Raw genomic sequence first — 25,058 nt, forward strand, 5'->3', positions numbered from 1 at the left:
CCTGTGTGGAATTGGAATTGGGAATTTCCAATTTCTCTGTCTAAAATCCAGTTCTTATAGTGGTTCCTATCAACGTTGTTGTAGAGGAGAAATGAAATGTTGTATTTTGTTCAGAAACTTTGTTGATGTGTAATTTATTCCATTCATTTATTCCACTTTAATGCATATCCTGCGTTTTTTTTTAATCCCACTTTTTTCTTAGTGGCGATAGAACATTTACAGATATTTATAGTGTTCCTTATAAATACAGCAGTCTTGTCAATTATTGGAACACCCTAACTTTGATAAAGTTTTAAGTATGTAACCTATTAATACATATTTTTTTCAAAGAAAGAATAACTGGAAGCAGTAGAGAGGAGGAAGAGTCTTTTAACTTCTGGGTTCCTGGGAAGTTCTCTGTGAAACTTGGCAGATACAAGTGGCTTGCATAAGCTTTCCATTTGGGGAAGAAAAAGTGAAAGGACAATCTAACCAAATTTGATTAAAGCAATCGAATTAAATTGAGTACAGCAGATACTGCAATCCTTTAAGCGTTCCTGCTGATCTGAGCATTACATTCCATCTTGACCAATCGGAACCCTCCCAATTGCCTGTGGCTTGGCCCAGACGCTTGCTTCTAGAGTAAGCCCGTGTCCTTTCTCTTTTTTATTTTTTGTAGCTGAGCCGAGCTACTGTGCATGATCCTAAGACTGGGAAACTGACCACAGCACATTACAGAGTCTCTAAGAGGTAAGAGGAGACGGATACGTCTGAACTACAATGGGATTGGTCAATCGGCGGTTGGTGTCAAAAGTTGGGACTGGGATCCTTTGCCTGAACAGTAGACACAGTCTTAAAACCGGTTGCTAACACTTATGGCATTGAAAGTTTGGAATGTTTTAGATTGTAAGTGGTAACCCAAATTAAGTTGTCGAAGCATGTCCTTCATACCCTTTCAATGAAATTAGTGATGCTTTAATGCTTTTTAAGCCAGTTGGTGCATTCAATGTATTACTTCTCTGCACAATCCTAATGAAACTAGCATGTTGAGTTATTTCATCTTAAACACAATCTGTGTAAATGTCCTAGCCTGAAGAAGCTACATTCTGCCATCTGTTTGCCTTTTAGCATGCCTCTCTATATCTATCTAAAGAAGCACATGTCAAACAGGAAGCCATATGTGATAATGATAGCTTGAAATTCCTAGTTCAGAATCTGTTTTTAAATAGAGAGCGCACAAAATATCCCTGATCCTCAGCTAGCTTTTTGAAAAACACAGTCGCAGAATATTTGCAAGAAAGTATTTTAATAACCCACTGAATGTGGAACATGATGTTTTTTTTTACTGTTTCATGGGTTTTTTTATTGTTAAGTTTCAATGTGATTTTTTTTGGTCATTTTGTAAAATACTACATACATTGAGAAAACTTACACGTATATGTTCAAAGCTAAAATTTTCCAAAAACAGAAGCTGTATTGGCAAAACTAACACGGATGTCAGAATAATTCCTTGATTTTTTTAAAAAAAGCATCCACTAAGACAGTGGTGTCCAACCTTTCCAGCTCGGTGGCCCGGCCCGGAGTGGAAGGAGGGTGTGTGAGTGGCAATGGAGCTTCACACGCAAACAAAGTGCTTGCGCCCATGCACGAAGCTCCACTTGTAGTTGTGCACGAAGCTCCACTTGCGCGACGAGAGGGCGCTTGAATGGAGGGTGCTTGTGCTCACTCGCAAAGCTCCATTCGTGCAAATGGAGGGCGCTTGAGCACAAGTGCCCTCCAATCATGCAAGTGGAGCTTCACACGAGCACGCTTGCCCATCTCTCACAGCCCCATTTCGAACAGGCCATGGCCCGGTACTAGAAACCAAAATAATTCCCCCTTGTATTTTTGAAAAGAAGTCCATTTTCTCTGCCCAGGCATTCCAGTAACTTTTTCCTAGTTAACACTTTCCATGTTACAGTATGCCCTTGTAATGACAGGATTACTGTCTCCTGAAGTATGCGGCCGGCAGTTTGTTTAAACTGGCCCAGGATTCTGAGCCAAGTCAAGTGCTGCACTAAAATTACTTGGTCAGTCTAGCCCAGACATGTCAAACACAAGGCCTGGGGGCCAGATCCGGCCCGCGAAGTGGTTTCATGTGGCCTGCGAAGCCATCCTGGAAACAGTGAGGGAACAGCCCCCACTTCCTTGGCCCAGAGACCCTCCTTCTGCCAGAGACCCTCAGATCTGTCCCACTCCTGCCCAGGCCCCCATAGGCACCCTTGATGTGAACGATGTAGAGCTGGCCATGCCCACCCAGTAGGCCATATGCACTCTAGCCACGCCCACCCAGTAGGTCACGCCCACCCAGGCCACACCCACCGGCCCCCTGAAGGCAACCACAATGCTGATGCGGCCCTCAATGAAATTGAGTTTGACATCCCTGGTCTAGCCCAAGCCTCTGTAAGATGCTATTAAGAGTACATCCTTCTAAGAAATCCAGTTTTATCACTGTTGAAATTCCTACTTCTCTTTAAGTAAAACATATTTTTTTCATCGCAGGAGAGAACACTGTCTAAATAATACTACTGAAGTATTTTACAAGGTCCTTTCTTACAAATGGAGATTTAGAAGCTCTGAATAGAATTGTGGAATGTTGAAAAGAGTTAAAAATTAACACTGATTATTGCAGTGACTGAGAAAGGTATACATGCCCGATGAATGTTAGTTTATTTGAAATTGGAAAAGCTTCTCTAATGGTTGAATTAATTAATTACATTAAAGGACCACCCATCTTACCACAGGATAACTCTGGGCAGCTTACCAGTCATAAACATCTGTCTATATACATTAAAACACAGTTATGTTAAAATCAATTATTAAAATCTAAAATCTAATTACACTTGAGGGGGCAGGGGCAGAATTAGAGAAGGTGGGATCTGTTGTTACTTGAACAACCACCTCCACTGTTTTTTGAATTAAAAAAGTTTTCAGATGTATTGTAATATTCATATTTATAACACCACAATCTTATTTAGCTAACGTTACTTTTTGAAGAGATACAGACAAGACAAATGATTTTACCTTTGAATACTTTGAACTGAACTGAAATGTGTTGAGAATTCAAATTGCCTAAAGAAGAAATGGATATAAAATTGATTAAATAAAAGTCCAAATAAGAGAGGCATTTAAGACTGAACTGTTAAGATTCAGGACTGGAAAATGAAGAGTACATTTTACAATAATAGGAAGATGGGAAGGAAGTTGATGTATACTACCACAGAAAAGCAGTGCAATACATTTACGTTTTCTTTTTGGCCAAAGGATATCTAAGGTGATCTGCAACAGAACCTTGTAATTACAGGTGCAATGGGGGTCAAAGCAGTACTGAGTAACTGGAGCCTGCAGTCTAGTAATAGCGAGGCTTCCTGTTTTAACAGCTTAATCAGGAATGTGTTGAAACACATCCAGATATTCACTGACTGAAGCAGGATTGAAATGAGAACTGCTTCCAAATGTACATAAGGAGCATGTGAAGGTTCATATGGGATAAACCGCCTTGTGGTGGGGTGGCAAACAAATTTAACAAACAAGCAAACAAATAAATAAAAATGGCACTTTAAGATATGATTCAGTTATTTAGCACTTTGTGACTATAAAAACAGAACTGTAAAGTGAGTCTAAAACAATGTTTATCAATCTTGGCAGCTTTAAAATGAGTGGACCTCAACTCCCAGAATTCACCAGCCACCAAGGCTCACTGGGGAATTCTGGGAATTGAAGTCCACTCATCTAAAAGCTGTCAAGAATGGAAAATATTGGTCTAAAACAGGGGTGTCAAACTGTTGGCCTGCAGGCCGGATGCATCATGCAGAAGCCACGCCCACCCCATTGCCGGCAATGGCAAAACCGTCCCGGTACGTTGCGCAACATCACATGACGTTGCGAGTTTGACATGTCTGGGCTAAAAGCTGGTTAGTAGCCAAAGCAATCTCAGAGTGATTTAGAAAGCTTTGAATTATTTGACTCTGCTTGACTTATTGCTGTGTTCCGTTGTGTCAGGGCCATACATTGAATTATATTCTTGTACAGATATGCTGAGAGCAAATCCTATCTAAATCAATCAGATTGACTTCTGACAATACACTTTGGATGGACAAATTGCAGATTGCTGATGCCGAACAGTACAGAATTACTCTTTTGATGAGCTATCTTATTTTGTTCTCTTAAGAAGTGTGAGAAAACATTGATATTTTTTTTAGTTTAGTTGCCAAGGGATACTGAACTGTCACCATGTAATATCAACCAGGAATCCCAGCTACAGACCATAAGTAGTTCATTGGTTAAATATGGAACGTACTACATATTCATTACTTTTAACACCTTTGTTGCTGTAAACTTAATTTCCCTCTCTAGGAGATAACTCTTCCTGGTAATGCTCGATGTAATTTCAGCTTGTTTTGAGGCAGGAAATCCTTTTTTTTTTGGTCTGCTGCCTTTCATATACTAACTATACACAACACTAACAGTATGCCAGCAATATACTAACAAGTGCATTAACCGAGGTGGTGTGTGTGTGTGTGTGTGTAATCATTCTATATCTGGCAAATGTTCAGCTGTATTTCCTCCATACTCTTGAAGATTCTGTAATCTCTGTTGGTTCATGATCTGCTGCTCTTGATTAGGGATGTGGTGTGTTCCTATAGAAAGGAAGATAGCAAATCTGCTGGAGTAAATACATAACTCCATCCTTCCAAATCCAGCAGAATGTGCTGAATTTCTCCAATGCTTCAGTGGTCATTGATGGTTTGTGAAAGTAATCCTGGGTTCTCTTGCAGCTTTGGGTCACTCAGTCTTTTTTGAAATGTGCACCCCAGAATATAGGTAGTCCTCGACTTACAACACTTCATTTAGTTTGAAGTTACAACAGCACTGAAAAATGTGACTGATGCACACAACCTAAGTGATCCTGGGTTCACTCATTTACTCCACTCATATTACACCAGAAATCCTATGTAGAAAATAATATATTGCCCACAGAATATACTGTCCCCAAAGGATTATAAGATCCAAATATACTATCTGAAGTTTGACGCAGCAGATTTATTTTTTTTAATTACCGTAATCCTGGATGTGCTCTAGCTAAACAGGTCGGAATTACATTTCATGCGAAACAATGTGTAGACTTAAAAATATTTCTTGTAAGTGAGGTTAAGTTTTATAGACTTACTTTGCACAATTAAAATTAGTTTCGATTGGTTGTGAAAATTAATACTGAGATCTTGTTGTTCATGAATAATACTCTTAATTTCATTTTTAGTGCCTGGCTATCTGGATATGAAAACCCTGTAGTGGCACGTATAAATCAGAGGATACAGGATCTAACAGGGTTGGATGTTTCCACAGCAGAGGAGCTCCAGGTGAGTTTATAAAAAAGAAAAATATGTGACAGAACAGGCATTCATTCAGAAATTGATTTCCCCACTCGTGTCAAATGACTCTGGGTGGCTTACAACATCATAACATTAAAAACATTAAAATTATCAGATGTAAAATAAAGTAGATAAATTTTCACTTTACATTGAATGAAATTGAAAACATATAGAACAAAAGCTTCCCTATTAAGGGTTCCAGTACTTTTAATTTTGTATCTGCAAGGGCTGCTGAATTAATATGTTCAAATTGTTGTATAGTGTTATTTGCAGGTCTGCAATGCTGCTGAATAGTTCCTGCTTTAGTTTTCGCAATTGCCTAGACAGGTCGTCCTCGACTTACAACCATTCATTTAGTGACCATTTGAAGTTACAGCAGGAGTGAAAAAAGGGACTTACGATCACTTTTCACACTTATGACCATTGCAGAATCCCCGTAGTCGCATGATCAAAATTCAAATGCTTGCAACTGACTCACAATGGTTGCGGGTCTGTGACAATTCACCATGGCCAACTCGCCGTGGCAAGTGACAATTTGCTGTGGGACAAGAATTATACTAATATCAAAGAAATGGTGGAATAGAATCATTAAAGAAAGGGTGCAAAAAGAGAGACAGAATGAAATGTGAACAACAAAATATCTTTTTATTTATTTTGGATAATTGAACTGAATTGTTAAATTGTCCAGTGGTGAGTTGGCCCGCAGCAAATTGGCCGTAGCGAGTTGGCCATGAGTTGGATACAGCGAGTGGGCTGTGGCAAGTAGTCCCATTCTGATGATTGCAGTGTCCCAGGGTCATGTGATCTCACCTTTTGTGACCTTCTGACAAGCAAAATCAGTGGGGAAGCCAGATTCACTTAACTACTGTGTCACTAGCAAGTGCAGTGATTCACTTAACTATGGCAAGAAAAGTCATAAAATGGGGCAAAACTCACCTACCGTGTTTCCCCAAAAGTAAGGCCCACACTAACAGTAGGCCCTACCTTGATTTTGGGGGGCAGGCCTAATATAAGCCCAACTTCAAAAATAAGCCCTAGTTTGGGGGTGAGGCACACACCTAAAAATCAAGCTAGGGTAGAGGTGGGGGTGTGGAGCTGCCCCATCCGCCCTGCACCCATTTACCTTGTAGCCAGGCCTCTCCTTACCGGCCCACTTCTTCTGAGGCCTCTTCTGCAGCCAGGCCTGCATTTCTCAGTCACAGGGCTTTCCGGAAGGCATGTGCAGCCAATCCGTAGCTCAGTTCTGCAAGATTGAATCCATAGCTAGGTACTCGGCTACTTAGGTCTTAAGGCCTGACTGTAAAATGCAGGCCTGAATACAGCTGCAGAACTTCAGTCCCAGAAGAAGTGGACCAGCTGGGTGGGGCTGTCAATGCTGGAGGTGAGGTAAGGCCTACCCTGAAAATAAGACCTGGTGCCTTTTTTGGAGGCCCCCCCAAAAAAGAAAGAAAAGACCTGGTCTTATTTTCAGGGAAACACAGTAACAATGGAAATTTTAGGCTTAGTTGTGCTCGTAAGTCAAAGATTACCTGTACATCCCTTTAGGGAGCCTTGCTATTCTGAAGATTTAAGTTGTTCTATTCTCTTGTCAGATTTCACCTTAGAAATGAAGCAAGTGTCTGAGGTCACATCTTAAATCTTTCACTGAGTGTTTGTCCTTTTTCTACTGTAGGTAGCCAATTACGGAGTAGGAGGCCAGTACGAGCCTCATTTTGATTTTGGAAGGGTAAGTCTTTCTTTGCCTTCGGGCTTCATATGTGCTGTGTTTCTTTTTTTCCAGGTAGCAAATTATGGAATGGGAGGACAGTATGAGCCCCACTATGACTTTGCTCGGGCAAGTAAAATGATGGATGAAGGAAAAGTTTGCGGAGCTTAGGCTTTTGGGATGCTGTTGGAAGTGTCTTATATCTGTGTTACATTTGGGCTTTTGAGTGGTCTAATCATCTGACTGGATAAAGCTTCCTAAATCACCATGTGAGCGGTAAAAAGATAGTCAGTTGCAATGAACTATTAAGGAAAGAGTTAAAAGCAGTGGTGGGATTCAGCCAGTTCGCACCACTTTGCCAGAACTGGTAGCTAATTCTTTGTTGCCCAGGTCCAGAATGGACTTCCAGAAGTGGCATCCACACAGAGAACCGGTTGTTCACATATTTGAATCCCGCCACTGGTTAAAAGTGTCACTTCGTAGAAAGTGCTTTACAGAAAAAGGTTGCTGACTCATTAGGAATAGTGATAAAGCAACTTTATATTATATCAGTGGCATATAGAAAAAAGCAATGGTCAGCTTTTGTTTTTAGCTATATTAATTTTATCAAATTTAGCTCATTAAAATAATCGCAGTTTGTATCCCTGCTTTAAAGCATTGCGCTGATAAAAAAAAGATGATTTCGAAATTCAGTATATATGCATTTTAATGCCTGTTTATATATTTTTTCTTAATGAACTATCTTTTAATCCAAAAATGGGATAAATTCAAATGATGATTTACGAAGCATTGGTGTAAAGTAACATTTTCAATTAACATTTTTCTTGAACCAACCTTTCAGGTAGTAATTTAAACATTCTTGCCTTAACACAAGATCAAAGTTCGATTCACTTTGTTGCTTAAAATCCTCTGGTGTGCTTCTCAAATCAACTGTATATTAACTTGTCTTCATGCATAGCTTTAATTTCTGTCCTAATATTTTTGCAGTGCACCTATGAACGTCTGTAGTGTGTTGTAAATTGTACTATGCTACATAATGCTCAATGTATTTCAATTTAATATTTATTTAATGAAATCTTTATTTTAGCCACTAACAGGCTTTGTCAGGACTACTTACAATAAAATAGTGATTTATAAGAAAGAAAACAATGAAATGTAAAATCAGTGTTAAACAGGCAGAAGATAAATGCAATACAGTAGTAGCAGAAACATCATGGATTAAAAGATATCCCAGCTTCTATAACTTCTGGAAAAAATTAAGATTAAAAAAATAACTAATACAACGCCTAAGCTTGGTTTGAAAAATATTAAGAGTGCGGGTGTCAAACAAACCTTCCTGGAATGACTGGGTAATACAGATAGTCCTTGACGTATGACTACAGTTGAGCCCAAAATTTCTGTTGTTAAACATGACAATTGTTAAGTGAGTTTTCCTCACTTTATGACTTTTCTTCCCACAGTGAAGTGGGTCACTGCAGTTGTTAAGTTAGTAATAGGGTTGCTAAGTTAATCTAGCTTCCCCGTTGGCTTTGCGAGTCAGAAGATCACAAAAGGTGATCACATTATCCATGGACACTGTAACTGTCATAAAAACATGTCAGTTGCCAAGCTTCTGAATATCGATCATGTGACGTAAGTGTAAAAAATAATCTTGTCACTTTTTTCAGTGCCATTGTAAATTTGAAGGGTCACTAAACGAATGCTTGTAAGTCAAGGACTACCTGTAATAAGCCACCATTCAAATGTTTCTCTGCCCCTGGAGGAGGGCTTTTAAAGAAAATCTTTCCTAGAAAAAGCAGATCTTTTCTATGCATAGAAAACAGTTTCCTGCAGGTGAGGTTGTTGTTCCTAGCCATTTAAAGTTAAAATCTTTTAAGTTGGGCAAAGGGCAGGAAGCTATTGCAGTACTTAATCATATGGAGGAAGCAACTGCAATTTTAAAACTATTTTAAACATCTGCATATGAAAGTAATTAAGTTTACCAGCACGAAAAGGTTTATCTTGTAATTCTAGGATGAAAGACATTCTGTTTGCATTGGCACAGCTTGCTTAAGCTGACAAGTATAATTTAGCTCTTTGGTTGACTTGAGTTGTAGTTAGTGGACAGCATACAATCCCCTGTTGTCTGGGGGTTTTAAAAATTATTTTTAGATGTAGGAGAGTTTGTTTTGTAGGAACTGTAGCACCCTGGAAACTGTGTGTAAAGAAATTTGCATATGTCTGCCCTGTTTATTGATGATTGTTTCTTTATGGATTTTTTGAATAACCTGTGTGCTTTAGAGAAGAATTTGTTCAGTTATGCCTGTGGTATTGGAATCATAGTAGCTTAAGTAGATTTTATATCACCAGTAATCTTTCAAGAGGGACGCGGTGGCTCAGTGGGTTAGGACGCTGAGCTTGTCGATCAGAAGGTCGGCAGTTTGGCGGGTCGAATCCCAAGTGCCGCGTGACAGAGTGAGCGCCTGTTACTCGTCCCAGCTTCTGCCAACCTAGCAGTTCGAAAGCACGTAAAAATGCAAGTAGAAAAATAGGGACCACTACGGTGGGAAGGTAACAGCGTTCCGTGCTCCTTTGGCATCTAGTCATGCCGGCCACATGACCACGGAGAAGTCCTCGGACAAGCGCTGGCTCTTCGGCTTTGAAACGGAGATGAGCACCGGCCCCTAGAGTCGGAAACGACTAGCACACATGTGCGGGGGAACCTTTACCTTTACCTTTTTAATCTTTCAAGTTTGACTGTACATCCAGTCAAATTTGGCAAACACAATAGAAGTGGTTTTAAAAATGTCAACAGAAGATTAAAGACAATTGCATAATGAATTCTCCAAAACACATCAGATTTTGTAAAATAGCAAAAAAAAAAAGTAGGATACAACATCTGGTAGAGGATTATCCGTAATGTGTTACAGGCATTCATAATGTGGTGGCTCAAAATGGCTGGAATTTTAGGAGGTTGCCAAAAAAAGTGAACCATTTCAGTTCAGCAAGAATGCATAGGATGCTACTACATAGCTCGTTTGTTGGGGTGGGTTTCGAAAAAATTGCTGATCAATTTCATGGACATAGGCTCTCTTATCCATTCCAAAAAGAAGAGAGTTTTCAACAGGTAAGTGGTGCAGATTTCCGTTTGTATATAATGTAGAAGAATAACAAACTTGTGCTTTGTGTCTTAAGACTTTTGTGGGCTAACTATGTAATCCAGCTGTTCAAAACAGTTATTACCTGAACAAAACAATTTTAGCTTCAAGGAGAAAAAGCCCTGCTACGGTTTTTCTTGCCTTTCAGATCTTCCAAAAAGAATTATATTTTAAAAAAACGTTTCCTCGGTGTGCCATTGTTGTTTTACTCATAATACCATCTATGTCTTTGAACACAGAAAGATGAACCAGATGCCTTTAAAGAACTGGGTACAGGCAATAGGATTGCTACGTGGCTATTCTATGTAAGTAAGATAAGTTATTAGGAGGTCCACACTTACAATGCAATCAAGGAATTTGTCTCACTGAGAGAGAAAACATCAGTTGCTGAAGAACACAGAACTTTTTGTATTGTTCCGATTTATGTTATGGTTGATAGGGCTCGCAACTTGGGCGTCCTCCTGGACTCATGGCTCAATTTTGAAGATCACATAGGAGCCGTGACCAGGGGAGCTTTTGCCCAGGTTCGCCTGGTGCGCCAGTTGCGACCCTACCTCATGCGCTCGTGACCTCCCGTTTAGACTACTGCAACGCTCTCTACATGGGGCTGCCCTTGAGGACCACTCGGAGGCTTCAACTGGTGCAGAATGCGGCTGCGCGAGTTGTGATGGGGGTTTCCCCGATACTCCCATGTAACACCTCTACTCCGTGAGCTGCATTGGCTTCCGGTTGCCCTCCGGGTGAGATTCAAGGTGCTGGTGATGACCTATAAAGCCTAAATGGCTTGGGTCCGGGATATTTGAGGGAACACCTGCTGCCAGCATCAAGTTCCCTTTGTCCAGTGCGCTCGCAGAGGGAGGGTCTTCTCAGGGTGCCGCCGGTAAAAGATTGCCGGCGGATAACACCCAGGGGGAGGGCCTTTTCTGTGGGTGCGCCTGCCCTCTGGAACCAGCTGCCCGTGGAGCTCAGGACTGCCCCTGACCTACGTTCATTCCGCCGGGACCTGAAGACTTGGCTCTTTGAGCTCTCTGGCCCAGGCTGAGAATTTTAACTGGGGTTTTATTTTCAGGGATAATTTAATCCTTTAATTGTCTTTTAACTTTGTATTTTGTATTGATGTGATTTTAAAATGCCCTGTAAACCGCCCTGAGTCCTTCGGGAAAGGGCGGTATATAAATCTAATAAAATAAACAAATAAATAAATAAATATTAGACACAGCAGTTTGGGAGAAACATTCTGTATTATACATCATGAGTTACGTTTTTATAGGTGAATGGAATGAACCATTTTTTCACAAAACAGTGTCCTTAGCTAGATATCCTTTATCATAAATATCCAGTAAGAACATAATAGGCGTGCTTGATCAAATCAGAGGTTGGCCCATCCAATACTGGTACAGACTCTGCTGATGGATTTATCCTGAGTCAGAGGATTGGCACATTAAGTTTAAGATTGCCACTTCTCTGAAGTCTGTCAAGCAGACAACCCGGTTTCCATAGTACTACACTACTTCAGCTGTAACTTTTAATTGAAGATTTAGAACTTTCTACATGCAAAACATTTAGTTTACCTTTCTGCTGCCAATTAAGCCATTGTTCCATTATCATGGTGCCCAGCTGAGTGCTTCTGGGAAACTCATCAAGGAGCCATGAGTAAAAAAATTTCCTCTTCCTCCTGTATTTTTCCCCCCTTCCACTAAATATTGTAAATCGTAAGATTTGCTTGCCGTCCATCTCACTTCGAGATGACTCTGGGCAGCTAACCACAATGGAGGCCAGTAAAACCAAGAAGAAGAAATAGTGTTTTTTTTTTCATAACAGTAAAGATTAAATTAAAAAGATGGGAAGGAAGGAAGGAAGCTTCCTGGAAGGGGGAAGGTGGGGGGTCTTCTCTTAATCCATCAGCCACTTCCAGTATGATATGCTCCCATTGGGGCCCCAAGCCAAATGGCAGAGCCAGGCCTTTAGGTCCTTATGGAAGGGCATAAGCCTGAAAGTGGATCTCAGCTTGTGGGGCAAGATGTTCCAAACGGCAGGCGCTGATATTTGGGGGTGTTCATAAGAAGGGGTCATGCACACTTGTTTTAGCCTGTTCTAAAGTTCCCACCATTCAACTTCACTGGAAGATCTCAGTTCTAGATTTGAGAAAATGGGGAAAAAATGTCTCTTGATTGACTTTCTTTATAACTGTCATCTCGCCTTCTGTTCACCTGTGCTCACTTTTTATTTATTTTTTTATTTATTAAATTTATTGGCCACCCGTCTTACCACGTTGTAACTTTGGATAAAGTTTTTCTTCGTTATGATATTTCTTCAGACAATTTTTTCTGCCTCTTTTCTAGGGCTACAATATTTTTGTGGCAGTCACAAAAAGCAAAAAAATATACCAAATCAGGTTATATATTGTAAGCTTTATGAAGACATTGTGATGTTGGTGGTTTTATTTTCTCATTCTTGTCCTCCCCCGATTTTCCCAACATGAAACTTGCCTTTTTCAGAGTAAATATCCATAAGGCATTTTTTTCCTTCAGTTTTCCACCACAATCCCAAAAGCTTTTCCCTTGTCCATAATCTAACAATACAGTTTCATCAGCATTCATGTCATCAGCATATATGTACCTCTGTGTTACTGAACTATATTTACTATTTTCCCAGATAAAGAATTATTGGAGTCTTTTGCCTCTTTGAATATTGCTTTTTTTTAATTAGCATAAATAATTGGGTGGCGTCAAAATTTTACCTTTTTTATCAGTTTATTAATGGAATCTGTGGGATTACAAGCTAATTTGAGGGCTAATCCACATGAAGCTCCGTTTCCATCTGTCCTGTTTGCTATTGTTCTCTCCCTAGAGATTAAAATGGTCGATCTGAAACTTGAGCTTGCCATAAACCAAGAGTGTACATCGGAGGTGGTAGCCCTGAGAGCTGTATTCAACAAAATTTCATTTTGATGTATGCCGGTTGGTGTACTGTCAGAATCCATTTATATCACATTCATAAATGTATGTTTAAAACATTATCCCCCCCATGGATTCTGCCATCTCCCGAGGAAGGAGGAGCGAATGTGGATTCAGCCTGCCTTAGGTTATTTCAAAGACCAAGGGAAACCTTTTGAACTGGGGGGAGCAAAAGGGAGGGTTAGAGAAGAAGGCATCTGGCCTGTGTCTCCACTTGAATCTGTAGAGGAAGAAGGCAATAACCATAAAGATTCGAAGTTCCTTTTTCCCACGAAAGGGATGACACGAAGTAAAATGATGGGGGGCTGACCAAATGGGGTTGAGGGAAGGGGGGTTGAACCGGGAACTCTTTATAAAGTTTCAATTTGTAAAACAATACCAAGTCCTGTCTTGTATTTCCACAACCAAGCATGTCCTAGTAAAAATTCCTTTCGGACTAGAACTGACTCCAAGAGTTTTTGTTTTCCTAAGACGTGGATTGGGGTGGGTCCTGACATGTACATTCAAAGTGACAATAAAGTAGTAGTAGTTGTTGTTGTTATTACTTTTCAGTTATGGTTCAAAGAGAGTTGTGAATGGATAGTCACTTTTTCTCCTTTTCAGATGAGTGATGTGGCGGCAGGAGGAGCAACTGTATTCCCTGAAGTTGGAGCCAGTGTTTGGCCAAAGAAGGTAAGTAAGGTGACCATCTCCAACCATTCTATCCATGTACCTCACAAAGGTTCTGGTATCTTTTTGTTTTTTTGCTGGCAGAAAGATAAGAGTTGGATTTGGAAAGTAACACTTTTAGAGGAAAGATAGGACAGGTGCAGGTCATCCATCCAGTGGTGGGATTCAAATATGTCAACAACTGGTTCTCTGCGCAGATGCTACTTCCGGAAGTCCATTCTGGGCCTGGGCAACAAAAAATGAAGCTACCGGTTCTGCTGAACTGGTGTGGACTGGCTGAATCCCACCACTGCATCCTTCCATCCATCCATGCCATTTTGTTTTCTGACCATACATTGGCCCGAAGGATTTTTTTTAATGTCTTCTTGTGACGCCATGTGAAGTTGTATCAACTCTTTGGGTTGCCAGATGAGGAAGCAGTTGCAACAGCTGCTTAATTCACCTTGAGACTTGGCAGTCTGTAGAACCAGTCAGTGACCTCCCCCTTTGCTTCGTTTCAGTCTGGTGCTCACTGGAGGATCTGATGTAACTTTGTGTGGTCACTAAGGTACCAGCTGTAAGTCAAGGACTGCCTGTACATAGGAACAGTTATGCCACATGTCTTATTTTCTTTCTTCTCTTGTAGGCCTTGAAGCAATAGTCCTGGACTTACGAAATAACACTTTATTGTTATATCTTCATTGTTTAAACACAGCAGTTTAAACACTGGCAACAAGCTTAGCTTCCCCATCAGAGGCAAACAGCAGTTTGCAGTCCTAGTTTGTTGCCCACTCCTGTTACGTTTTACAATAAATTAGAAGAGTAAATAGTCTTAATAAGCCCAAGAGTTTTTATATTTAAAAGATTTGGGGCTGCCCTCATTTTTAACGAAACTGGAATATTGTCATCTGTTTAAACTTGGATGAGAGGAGTGTAGATAGGATGTGCAAAATGTTTTGAACCATTTCCAGAGGTGAAATTCCATCGACCTCTTATTTTGAGTTCTTTTGAGCATTTTGTAACTTGAGATGGATAATTTTGTGAAAATTCACCCTTGAAATCATTTGAAATGAAATACTGAGCTGAATAAGCGTATTGGTAAAGCGGCCACCACATTTTCCAGACTTACAAAGAGAGTATGGCTTAATAAGAAGCTGACAGAACATACAAAGATCCAGGTCTATAGAGCCCGTGTCCTGAGCACACTCTTGTGCTGCAGTGAGTTTTGGACCCTTTACGCACGGCAGGAGAGAAAGTGAAACACCTTTCCATATGCGCTGTCTCCGACGTATTCTTGGCGTCACCTGGCATGACAAAAGTTCCAAATAGCGCAGTCCTGGAATGTGCTGGAATTTCTAGCATGTATACACTATTGAAACAGCGACGTCTACGCTGGCTTGGGCATGTTGTGAGAATGGCTGATGGTCGGATTCCAAAAGATCTCCTGGATGGAGAACTAGTGCAGGGAAAGCGCCCCAGAGGGAGACCAGAGTTGTGATATAAGGATATCTGTAAGAGGGATCAAAAGGCCTTGGGAATGGACCTTAACAGCTGGGAAACCTTGGGCTCTGATCGCTCAGCTTGGAGACTAAAGACGCAGCATGGCCTTCTCCAATTCGAAGAGACACTTGTGCGGCAGGCTGAGGCACAGAGGCAGTCCCGGAACCAGCGAAATCTGGGGGCTGGACAGGGGACAGATTGTATCTCCCCTCAGTGTGGAAGGGACTGCCCCTCTCAAATACCTCCTCTCAAATACTGGTCTACTATAGAGAGCGTCCTCTCGTATGGTATTGTGGTTTGATATGCTGGTCTGACAGCCGCCGATAGGAAAGTATTACAGAGGGTGGTGAGTACAGCACAAGACATTGTGGGCTGTCCCCTGACACCACTGGAAGACATCGCCAGGGCTCGTTGCCTTGGAAGAGTGAGGAAAATTCTCAGGGATGACTCACACCCTGGACGGTATCTCTTTACTCTCCTACCATCGGGTAGGAGATATAGGAGTATAGCCAGCCACACCAACAGGCTGAAAAACAGCTTCTATCCGTGGGCTGTTAGGCTTTTGAATGAGAAAGAACTTTTGTGAACTTTTGTGAATTTTATGCAGAATTGACTTGGAGGCCGGTGTGTGGTGTAGTTGGTTCACATGGTGTAGTAAGATGGAGGGTTTGTTGTCACTGTGTGTTGGGGGGTGGGAGCACAAAGGGAGGCTCAGCTAATCTCAATGTACACATAGTTGTACTTTGACAATAAAGGTTCATTTCATTGGCCTTTTTAGCCACACCAGATGCTGCTTTAGGACCTCTTTCCAGAGCACGATACCATAGTCTCTTGAGACTGAAGGATGCCAATGTGAGTCCTCCCCTAATGACCATTTGTTCAGTGACCATTTAAAGTTAAGGCAGTGCTGAAGGAATAGTAGTTACGTGTGGTTGCTGAAAGAATGCCCTTGCAGTCATATCATCAAAATTCAGATCACTTGGCAGGCCATCCACATTCACATCTGCAGGGATGCTTCAATTCTCCCCACCCGCTTCTCTCCCCCTTATCTCTTCCCCCTTGACTGCCATGCACTCCGCTGCCTCTCCTGGGCCTATGCCCCATGCTCCACTTCCAAAGCCTCAAGAATAAGCTACACAGAAATGTGAAATTTACCCAAGCTCAAAATTTAAGAGAAAACTTTTATAAAATGTTTTATAGATGGCATTTGGATCCTAAAAAACTGTCCTGCATGTATCCTAACTTACAGCCCAAATGTTGGAGATGTGGTAGTTTGGATGCTACCTATTATCATATATGGTAAACTTGTAGAAATGTTAAAGCTTTTTGGATTAAAATTTGGTGGAATATTCAAAAGATTTTTAAGAGAAAGATAAAATTTTCTCCACAATTGTTTTTATTGGGTATTGTTATAGATTGTGATACTAAAGAAACAAATTTGATGTTGAATTTGGTAACAGCAGCAAGGCTCTTGGTAGGTCAATATTGGAAGAAAGATAGTTTGCCTACTATAGAAGATTGGTCACTTAAGGTGTCAAATTTGGCAGAAATGGCTAAGATTTCTGCTTATTTGAAGGATCATTCACAAGAAAGATACATTTCGGTCTGGAGAAGATGGATAGATTATATTCAGAACAAATATGGGATTAAAAAGTTTCATCTAGCTTATTGAATGAATTATAGAATATTAATATTAGTATGTTTTTATGGTATTTTTATTAGTTTTTATTATATTTTATTAGTATTGTTTAATAATATGGATATTATCTTGTTTTTATGTTCTTATTATTATGTTTACTTTTATTTTGTTTGTGTTCATGTTAAAGGGGAGTTAAAGTGCGTTAGGAACTTGGTTACATATATAGTTGGTTAATGTTATTTAGAATTTGATTGTTATTTTTGTAACCCTGTATTCAGTTCTGGGAAGTGGGGGAGGGGGAGGGGGATGGTTTGGGGGTGGGTTTGTATTGTAACTTTTATAGAACCTTTTAATAATAATAATAAAAAAAGAATAAGCTACACACTATTTGGGCAAGGTCGGAAATGTCCTTGGGAAGAAGGCCTGGCACAGCCAACAACTGCCAGGGCCAGGACAGGTGCGCCTTTTCAGCAGCGGGAGAAAGAAGACAGTGAAGATCACCTGGAGCGGTTATGGTGGTGCAGAGGCAGTGGAGTTTAGAGTGGCCAAAAGGACAGAGATGGAGGAGGAAGATAAGCTGGGTCGGAGGAGTTGAAATGGTGGCAAAGTCTTACCTTATTGAGGCTCACAGCTGGGAGGGACCAAGATGGGAATGGGGTTGTATTGGGGGGTTGATCCTCATAGAGGAAAAATATTTGTAGCTCAGGGATGAAATGGGAGGTCCTTGGTCCTCTGACCTTGGTTGTTTTCTTGCAGACGTTTCATTACCAAACTAGATAACATCATCAGTGCTGGTTGGGAATGGGGTTTCCTCTCATTTTATATACCATTTCTGGTCCTGGCAGGATGAGTGGAAGTGGTCTTGGTGGATTCTCAGCTAATGACTGGGTGGTTAACAACGGCAATAGGGAGTGTCAGGATTGCCATTGCTAAGCAACTCTGTCAGATGATGTTGCATCTCATTTCTTAGTGATGGAAATTCCAGTCCCAATTATTGTTGCTATCTAAGGACTACCTGTATTTTGCCCACCCCATGAAATGTAGCATTTGAGGAATTACTAGAAACCAAGGCAATGGGTGATGGAGAGTGCTTTGCTGCACACTTTCAGGCATTTGGAGGATATTTACTTTCTATATGCCCTCTTTAGTACTGCGTTTTTCAAAAGTTAACCCCCCAAATAAGTTGCTGTTACTTTGTGTTTTACTAGGGGACAGCGGTATTTTGGTACAATCTTTTTCCAAGTGGTGAAGGAGACTACAGCACCCGGCACGCTGCATGTCCGGTATTAGTTGGTAACAAATGGGGTACGTATGAAATTTGAAAGATAAGATTTTAATAGTCCCCTTTTAAATCCTGTATGGAACATCCTTGAAATGTCCCAGGTAGAAGGGACGTATTAAACTTTTTGTATGAAGAGTGTGGAATCAGAATGGAAACACACTTTGCATTTTTTTGGGGGGGGGGTTTTACTTTCTCCAATTGCGAACAGTGAAGAGAAGTCGTTTAATCCATACCTTGCAACAAGGGATATCTGGAAATGGATTGGGGGGTGAAGAGTGACAATGATCCCTCAGATGCTAAATGCCTCTTAGCCCTAGCAGTTATCTATGTGACGTTCGGGAATCCCCCATCCGAAACCAGAACCTGTTCCTAACTTGAAAAATGGTTTGATGGTTAGGTATTGTGAGGGAATGTGCATCTGGAATAGCAGTGAGGAGAATTTCCCAGAGAAAGGCCTAGATCAGGGGTAGGCAACCTCGGCTCTTTTATGACTCATGGACTTCAACTCCCAGAATTCCTGAGTCAGCTGACTCAGGAATTCTGGCAGTTGAAGTCCATGAGTCATAAAAGAGCCGAGGTTGCCTACCCCTGGCCTAGATTAAGCAACAAGTGCAGTCCTAAACTGGTGGGAGAAGGAGGAAGAGGTTCAGAATGACCATAACCTAGAATCTCTTAGGATAGCAAAAGGATAGAGCTTTTGTTCGGCAAGATCCTGTCTTTTAGCTGTAAGCAAATAAAGGATTGGACTTGATTGGATCTTGCCGTGTTGTCTTTGGGCTCGAGCCTGACAGATATGGCTCAAGCATAGCACTCTAATTCTCCTCATCCCAATAATAAGTACAGGTAGTCCTCAACTTACAACCATTCATTTAGTGACGGCCTGAAATTACAGTGGCACTGAAAATAAAGGGACTTACGACATGACCATTTTCCACACAACTGTTACAGCATCCCTATGGTCACAGTTGGCAACTGACTCATATTTATGACAGTTGCAGTGGTCCCAGGATCACATGACCACCTTTTGCGACCTTCCGATCAGCGAAGTCAATGGGCAAGCCAGATTCAATTTAAACCATATTACTAAATTAACAACTGCGGTGATTCGCTTAACAGCTGTGTCAAGAAAGGTCAAATGAGGCAAAACTCGCTTATAACAACTGCCTTGCTTAACAATGGAAATTTGGGGCTCAGTTGCGGTCATAAGTCAAGGACTACCTATATGATACCGTTTCTGCGACACTTTTATAGGTAGATTGGTCATCACATATAACCAGGAGTGAATTACCAGTGTGGTGAAATGATAATGGGTTTGGTTAAGGGAGAATAAGTTGATTTTCACCCTCGTCCATGACACCTCACTAGCTAATTCAGGGTCCATCACTGTCTTTCAGCCCAACCTACCCTTTTGATGGTTGCTGTAGGGCAGGGATCCCCAGTCCCCGGTCCGTAGACCAGTACCGGGCCAGTTCATGCCAGCGACCAGTCCGCACAAACAAGCAAAGCCCCACCCATGGGATGCAGGCAGCACACAAAACCACGCACTCTCCAGTCCGTGGAAAAACCTTTCTCCACAGAATCGATCCCTGGGGTCCAAAAGGTTGTGGACCTCTGCTGTAGGGAAAAAATGGAGGAACAAATGTTGTGTATACTGTCTTGAGTTTCTGAAGGGAAGACAGGATGAAAATTGGATGAGCTAACAAATACTTCCTTTTCTTCCTTTTTTTATAGTCTCCAATAAATGGATCCATGAGCGTGGGCAAGAGTTTCGAAGACGGTGTGCCTTATCAGAGTTTGAATGATACCAGTCCCCTTTTATTTCTTAGGGCAAATTATTTTTCCCTTCCTCATGGTCTTGATTAACACTGATAGTTTACACTAATATCCCACTCGAATTTTTGTCTCCAATGCCAAACACTCTTTCAACTATGGAGAAATATTTTATCTATGGACAATATATATATTTGCAGATATACCCATTGAAATGTTTTTATTGAGCGATATGCTTCATTTCTAACGATTGTAAGATGCCCTGGCTAAAAAACTTCTTCTGTAGACACACCAAGCTTGTGAAGGAAGCAGAATGTATATATGAACTTTTCATCATCTGACAACTGCTTTGCTTGGATGGTAAGATATTATATATCACTTCTACTTGTTTCTTTAGTTTTGAATGCCTGAACACTTCTGTTAAAACCAGTTGTGCTTCTGGGCCCTCACTACAAATTGTCTGTTTTTGCCTGGTTTTACCAAGTGCCAAAAAACTTCAGAAACAAATTCTTCCTCCCAGTATAGTTTTTTTTCTTCTTCTCGTGCCTCACAAATAAATTGAGCTAATTCCAAGAAATGAGCCAGTAACTGTTCACATATAAAAGGCTTGAACAGAACTGCAGTTGTGCTTTGTCTACATATGCCGGAGGGCCCCTTTTGAAGGAAGATTGTAGAAAATGACTTTTTTGTGTGTGTGTCTTAAGTGCGGCTCATCTTTTTAAATGTCATAGTGATTCAAGATTGTAATTTAAAATGTACTGCTGCTTTTTATTCTGTAAGGAATAACAATTTTACCCCGTGAAGGCATGGAGACAAGATCAGTTCTGACATAACATTGAGCACTGTGCCTTATCTACCGAATTTGAATTTGTATGAAACCATATGTATAAGAAAATGCATACTTCCCTTACCAACAGTACCAAACCTTATTTTCCAATGGAGGGGCTGTGTGAAAAAAAGACAGTATATTTAAAATACTAAATCTTTTGAAAGTTCTTTGTGGTCTGGAGAATGATTTATGTTGTGAGCCTCAGGCGCACATTGTCTCTGATACAAACTTTTTAACCACGTCTCTGTTCATAAAGGATGGCGTCTGAAATATTAAATACAGATAATTCTGAAAAAGCTTACAATAGCACTTATGCTTTTACAGCCCTCTCTAAGCAGTTAACAAAGTCAGCATATTGCCCCCAATAATCTGGGTCCTCATTTTACCAACCTCGGAAGGATGGAAGGCTGAGTCAACCTTGAACTGGTCAGGATCGAACTCCAAGCTGTGAGCAGAGTTTGCCTGCAGTACTGCAATCTAACCACTGCACCACCGTGGCTCATATACCCATAGAACAAGTTTCTCTATGTACTTTTTCCATTTCAGGCTTTATTTAAAAATTTTTGTAGAGGCCTCCACTAAGAGTTTTTAGCTCTTAATCTTTCCTAAAAGTTACGGTGCAATAAAGAGGGGCAATTAATAACTTCTGGTACATTGATATATTCGTTAGTTGTTAAATGCAGTATTTCTAAGCAGTGGGAGACGTGTTGGATCACTCTTTCTTCACTTGAGCCTACTCAGTTATGAGGCCTCTGAGAGCAGTAAAATCATCGTCTTGGCTCTGTAACAGGACAGTCTCGCTTTCCCAGATTGCTACAAGCTGTATTTTTTTTTAGTAAAATCATTCAGTGTTGAGCTACGTTGAAGAAAAAAGGAAGACTCTTGTATCCATTAATGCTGCTGCATTTTCATACTTGAAAAAAAAATAGCCAGATCAGGTAAAAGAGCAACAGAGGTATTGAAGGGGGGGGTGTTAAAAAAAAAGAAAAAGGAAGAAGCCAAGATAGCACTTATATGGCCACGGTTGCTATCTTGACATTTTTTGACCACCTCCCGCAGATGTGTCTGAAGGCAACACATAATATGGATTTTAGCCATGAAAGTAAGTCCTTGTACCTTTGCAATTCAGATAATGCACAAAAGCATCAGTGAATCAAGGGCTTTCACTGTTCCTCTTGAGTCCCGGTGGTTCCATTTCCATGTGTTTCAAGCAAATGCAAATTTTTTATCTGCTTCTAAACTAAATTATATTTATCCGGGTCACCCAACCACCCCCCCCAAGCTTGTGCCTTTTTTTTTAAAGTACACAGCTGCCTTAGGAATTGGGGGTAAGTGAACTTTAGTTCATGACATTGCAGAAGCAACAAAATCCCTTACTCATTAGTTTCTGGAGTTGTCTGTGTATTTGCATGGACATTGTTTGTCTTCTCAGTACCAACTCTAGACATGAATAGGCCTAACCCTACATCGGGAGTCCCCAAATCCTGGTCCATGGACCGGCACCAGTCCGCATCCCATTGGACCACGAAATGGCAGGCAAGCATGCAAGTGCGCAAAGCTCCATTTGTGCAAGGGGCGTGCATGCGCATGAGACCATCCCTTGCTCCCCACTGCCACCACCACTACTGCGGGTCCACAGAGCAAGAAAGGTTGGGGACCCACTGCTCCAGATTCAGTGCTGACAAGACATTTCCAGAACGGTCTATGGGAGGGGTCCCCAACCCCCGGTCCATGGACCAGCACCAAGCATGCCAGCAACTGGTCCACACAAACAAGCAAAGCCCCATCCACAGGATGCAGGCAGCACACAAACCCACGCACCCTCTGGTCCGTGGAAAAACCCCTCTCCACGGAACCGGTCCCTGGTGCCCCAAAGGTTGGAGACCTCTGGTCTATGGGTAGTCCTCAACTTACAACCACAATTAGGACCAGAATTTCTTATTGCTCAGCAAGGTGATTGATAAGTAAGTTACACCTGATTTTATGATTTCTGCCACAGTTGTTAAGTGAATCCTGTGGTTATAAAGCAAATCTGGCTTTCCTAATTGATCTTGCTTTTTGGAAGCTGGCTGAGAAGATCCCAAATGGCAACCGTGTGATCCTGGGACACTGAAACCATCATATAAATACATGCTGGTTTCCAAGTCCCTGAATTTTGATCGCATGACCATAGGGATGCTTCATGACCATAGGGATGCTTCATAAGTGCAAGGACCAAGTCATAAGTCAGGTTTTTCAATGCCATTGTAACTTCAAACGGTCAATAAATGAATAGTTGTGAGTTGAGGGTTACTTATACTGCTTTACAAATGTTTCTGTCTTCATCTTTATGTCTTTGGGAGGATATGGAAAATATTTAATCTCCAGAACAAGACAAATCACTTCTTTTTTCCTACAAGATGAATTGCTGCAAACCTGATGGGCTACCCAGAACATGGTCAAATTGGAGCAAAGGGAGAATGGAATATTTCCAAGTTACTCCAAGCATGGGATATTTGGTCTGTGCCTAATTTTAAGCAGCAAGCATGTGAAAGATTGTGTTCAAAATCAGCAAATGAAGCTATAACAGAAGATATACCCCAAAATGAAGTGGCAACTACTTTGGTAATGGACCTAATAAGCTGAATTAAACTATTGGACCAACACAATTTGTTCTCTGCACTGACTTGAAGCAGACCTCCAAGTCTAATGATTTTTTTTTCTGACCCAACTTGATTAAGCTATATTTACCTTAACAATTGTCTACATAGAACCATAGAATCACAGGGCTGGAAGGGACTGTGGAGGTCTAGCCCAGGGGTAGGCAACCTTGGCTCTTTTATGACTCGTGGACTTCAACTCCCAGAATTCCTGAGCCAGCTGGCTCAGGAATTCTGGGAGTTGAAGTCCAAGAGTCATAAAAGAGCCAAGGTTGCCTACCCTTGGGCTAGCCCAACCCCCTGCCCAAGGAAGGAGACCTGATACCCTTTGGGACAAATGATTATGCAATCTTTTCTTGAAAACCTCCATATCGGACGACCCACAACTCCGGAAGGCAAGCTGTTCCTCTGATCATCGTTCTTATTGTCAGGAAATTCCTTCTTATTTTCAGGTTAAATCTCCCTCGGACAAGATTCCACCCATTGCTTCTTGTCCTGCCCTCAGGTGCTATGGATAATAAATTTACTCCCTTCTTCCCTATGAGACCCCTTCAAGTATTGGAAGACAAGTATTGGAAGACTGCTGTCATGTCTCCCCCAGCCTCTCTTCATTAGGCTAAACATTCCCTTAGTCCAGGGGTAGGCAACCTTGGCTCTTTTATGACTCGTGGACTTCAACTCCCAGAATTCCTGAGCCAACATGCTGAGGAGAAAGGGAGAGGCTTCCAAGCTGAGCCATGCTGGCTCAGGAATTCTGGGAGTTGAAGTCCATGAGTCATAAAAGAGCCAAGGTTGCCTACCCCTGCCTTATTCATTATATGATTTAGCTTCCAGACCCCTTATCATCTTTGTTGCTCTTCTCTGCACTCTTTCTAGTGCCTCAGCATCTTTTTTGTATTGTGACCAGAACTGGACACAGTATTCCAAGGGTGGTCTCACCAGTGCAATATAAAGTGGTACCATCACTCCCCATGATCTTGATACTATAGCTCTGTTGATGTAGCCTAGAGCTTTTTTGGCTGCTGCAGCACACTGCTCATTCATATTTAAGAGATTGTCCACTTAAGATACAAGATCCTTCTCACAGTTACTGCTGTTGAGTCAGATACCTCCTATTCTACACCTATGTGTTTGTTTGTTTTTTGTGCCTAATGCTTTTCTCACCACTGATCTGCATCTTGTTGGATAGGGCCCAATGCTCTTTAGATTGTCTAAATTGAAAATAATAAACAACTTTCCTCATCATATAACTTGCCACAATATATTTGAACAAGGATACAAAGAACAATTGAATGCTAAAGCAAGTATTTCTGATCTCCGGCTGGGCTGAAGCAACAGGAAGTGCACAATCAACTCAGTTTTACACATAGCAACCCGACAACATCACTCTGTATAGAGAAATTCATTCTCAAATAGAAGAAATTGATTCAATTTAGGCAAATCTTAAAAGCTACAGCAGTTTGAAGTGCAGCTGAAGCACTTAAGCTTGTTTTAGTAATTTTGTTGTTAGTGACTATTCCAGATTTAAAGCATGTTTTATGGATTTATTGCCAAAAATGTAT

At 41.1% G+C, this 25,058-nt stretch overlaps 1 protein-coding gene across 4 annotated transcripts in view; it reads left to right on the forward strand.

The window, feature by feature from the left end:
- Positions 1 to 21,024, forward strand: part of P4HA1 (prolyl 4-hydroxylase subunit alpha 1) — a 43,760-nt gene extending 22,736 nt beyond the window's left edge. Inside the window, exons 9-15 of one of the 4 annotated variants that reach the window (XM_081328501.1) lie at positions 659 to 729; positions 5,279 to 5,378; positions 7,063 to 7,116; positions 10,472 to 10,537; positions 13,793 to 13,861; positions 18,185 to 18,281; positions 19,990 to 21,024. In XM_081328501.1, coding sequence (XP_081184627.1) covers positions 659 to 729; positions 5,279 to 5,378; positions 7,063 to 7,116; positions 10,472 to 10,537; positions 13,793 to 13,861; positions 18,185 to 18,281; positions 19,990 to 20,060 — 528 coding nt within the window. In that variant the 3' untranslated portion in view covers positions 20,061 to 21,024. Of the gene's footprint in view, positions 1 to 658; positions 730 to 5,278; positions 5,379 to 7,062; positions 7,117 to 7,170; positions 7,229 to 10,471; positions 10,538 to 13,792; positions 13,862 to 18,184; positions 18,282 to 19,989 lie in introns of all 4 variants that reach the window. The other 3 variants (XM_081328503.1, XM_081328500.1, XM_081328502.1) reach the window with 3 other exon arrangements.
- Positions 21,025 to 25,058: the final 4,034 nt, after the last annotated feature.

This window comes from Vipera berus (assembly GCF_964194415.1).
Source record: "Vipera berus genome assembly, chromosome: 5".
Classification (NCBI taxonomy): Eukaryota; Metazoa; Chordata; class Lepidosauria; order Squamata; family Viperidae; genus Vipera; species Vipera berus.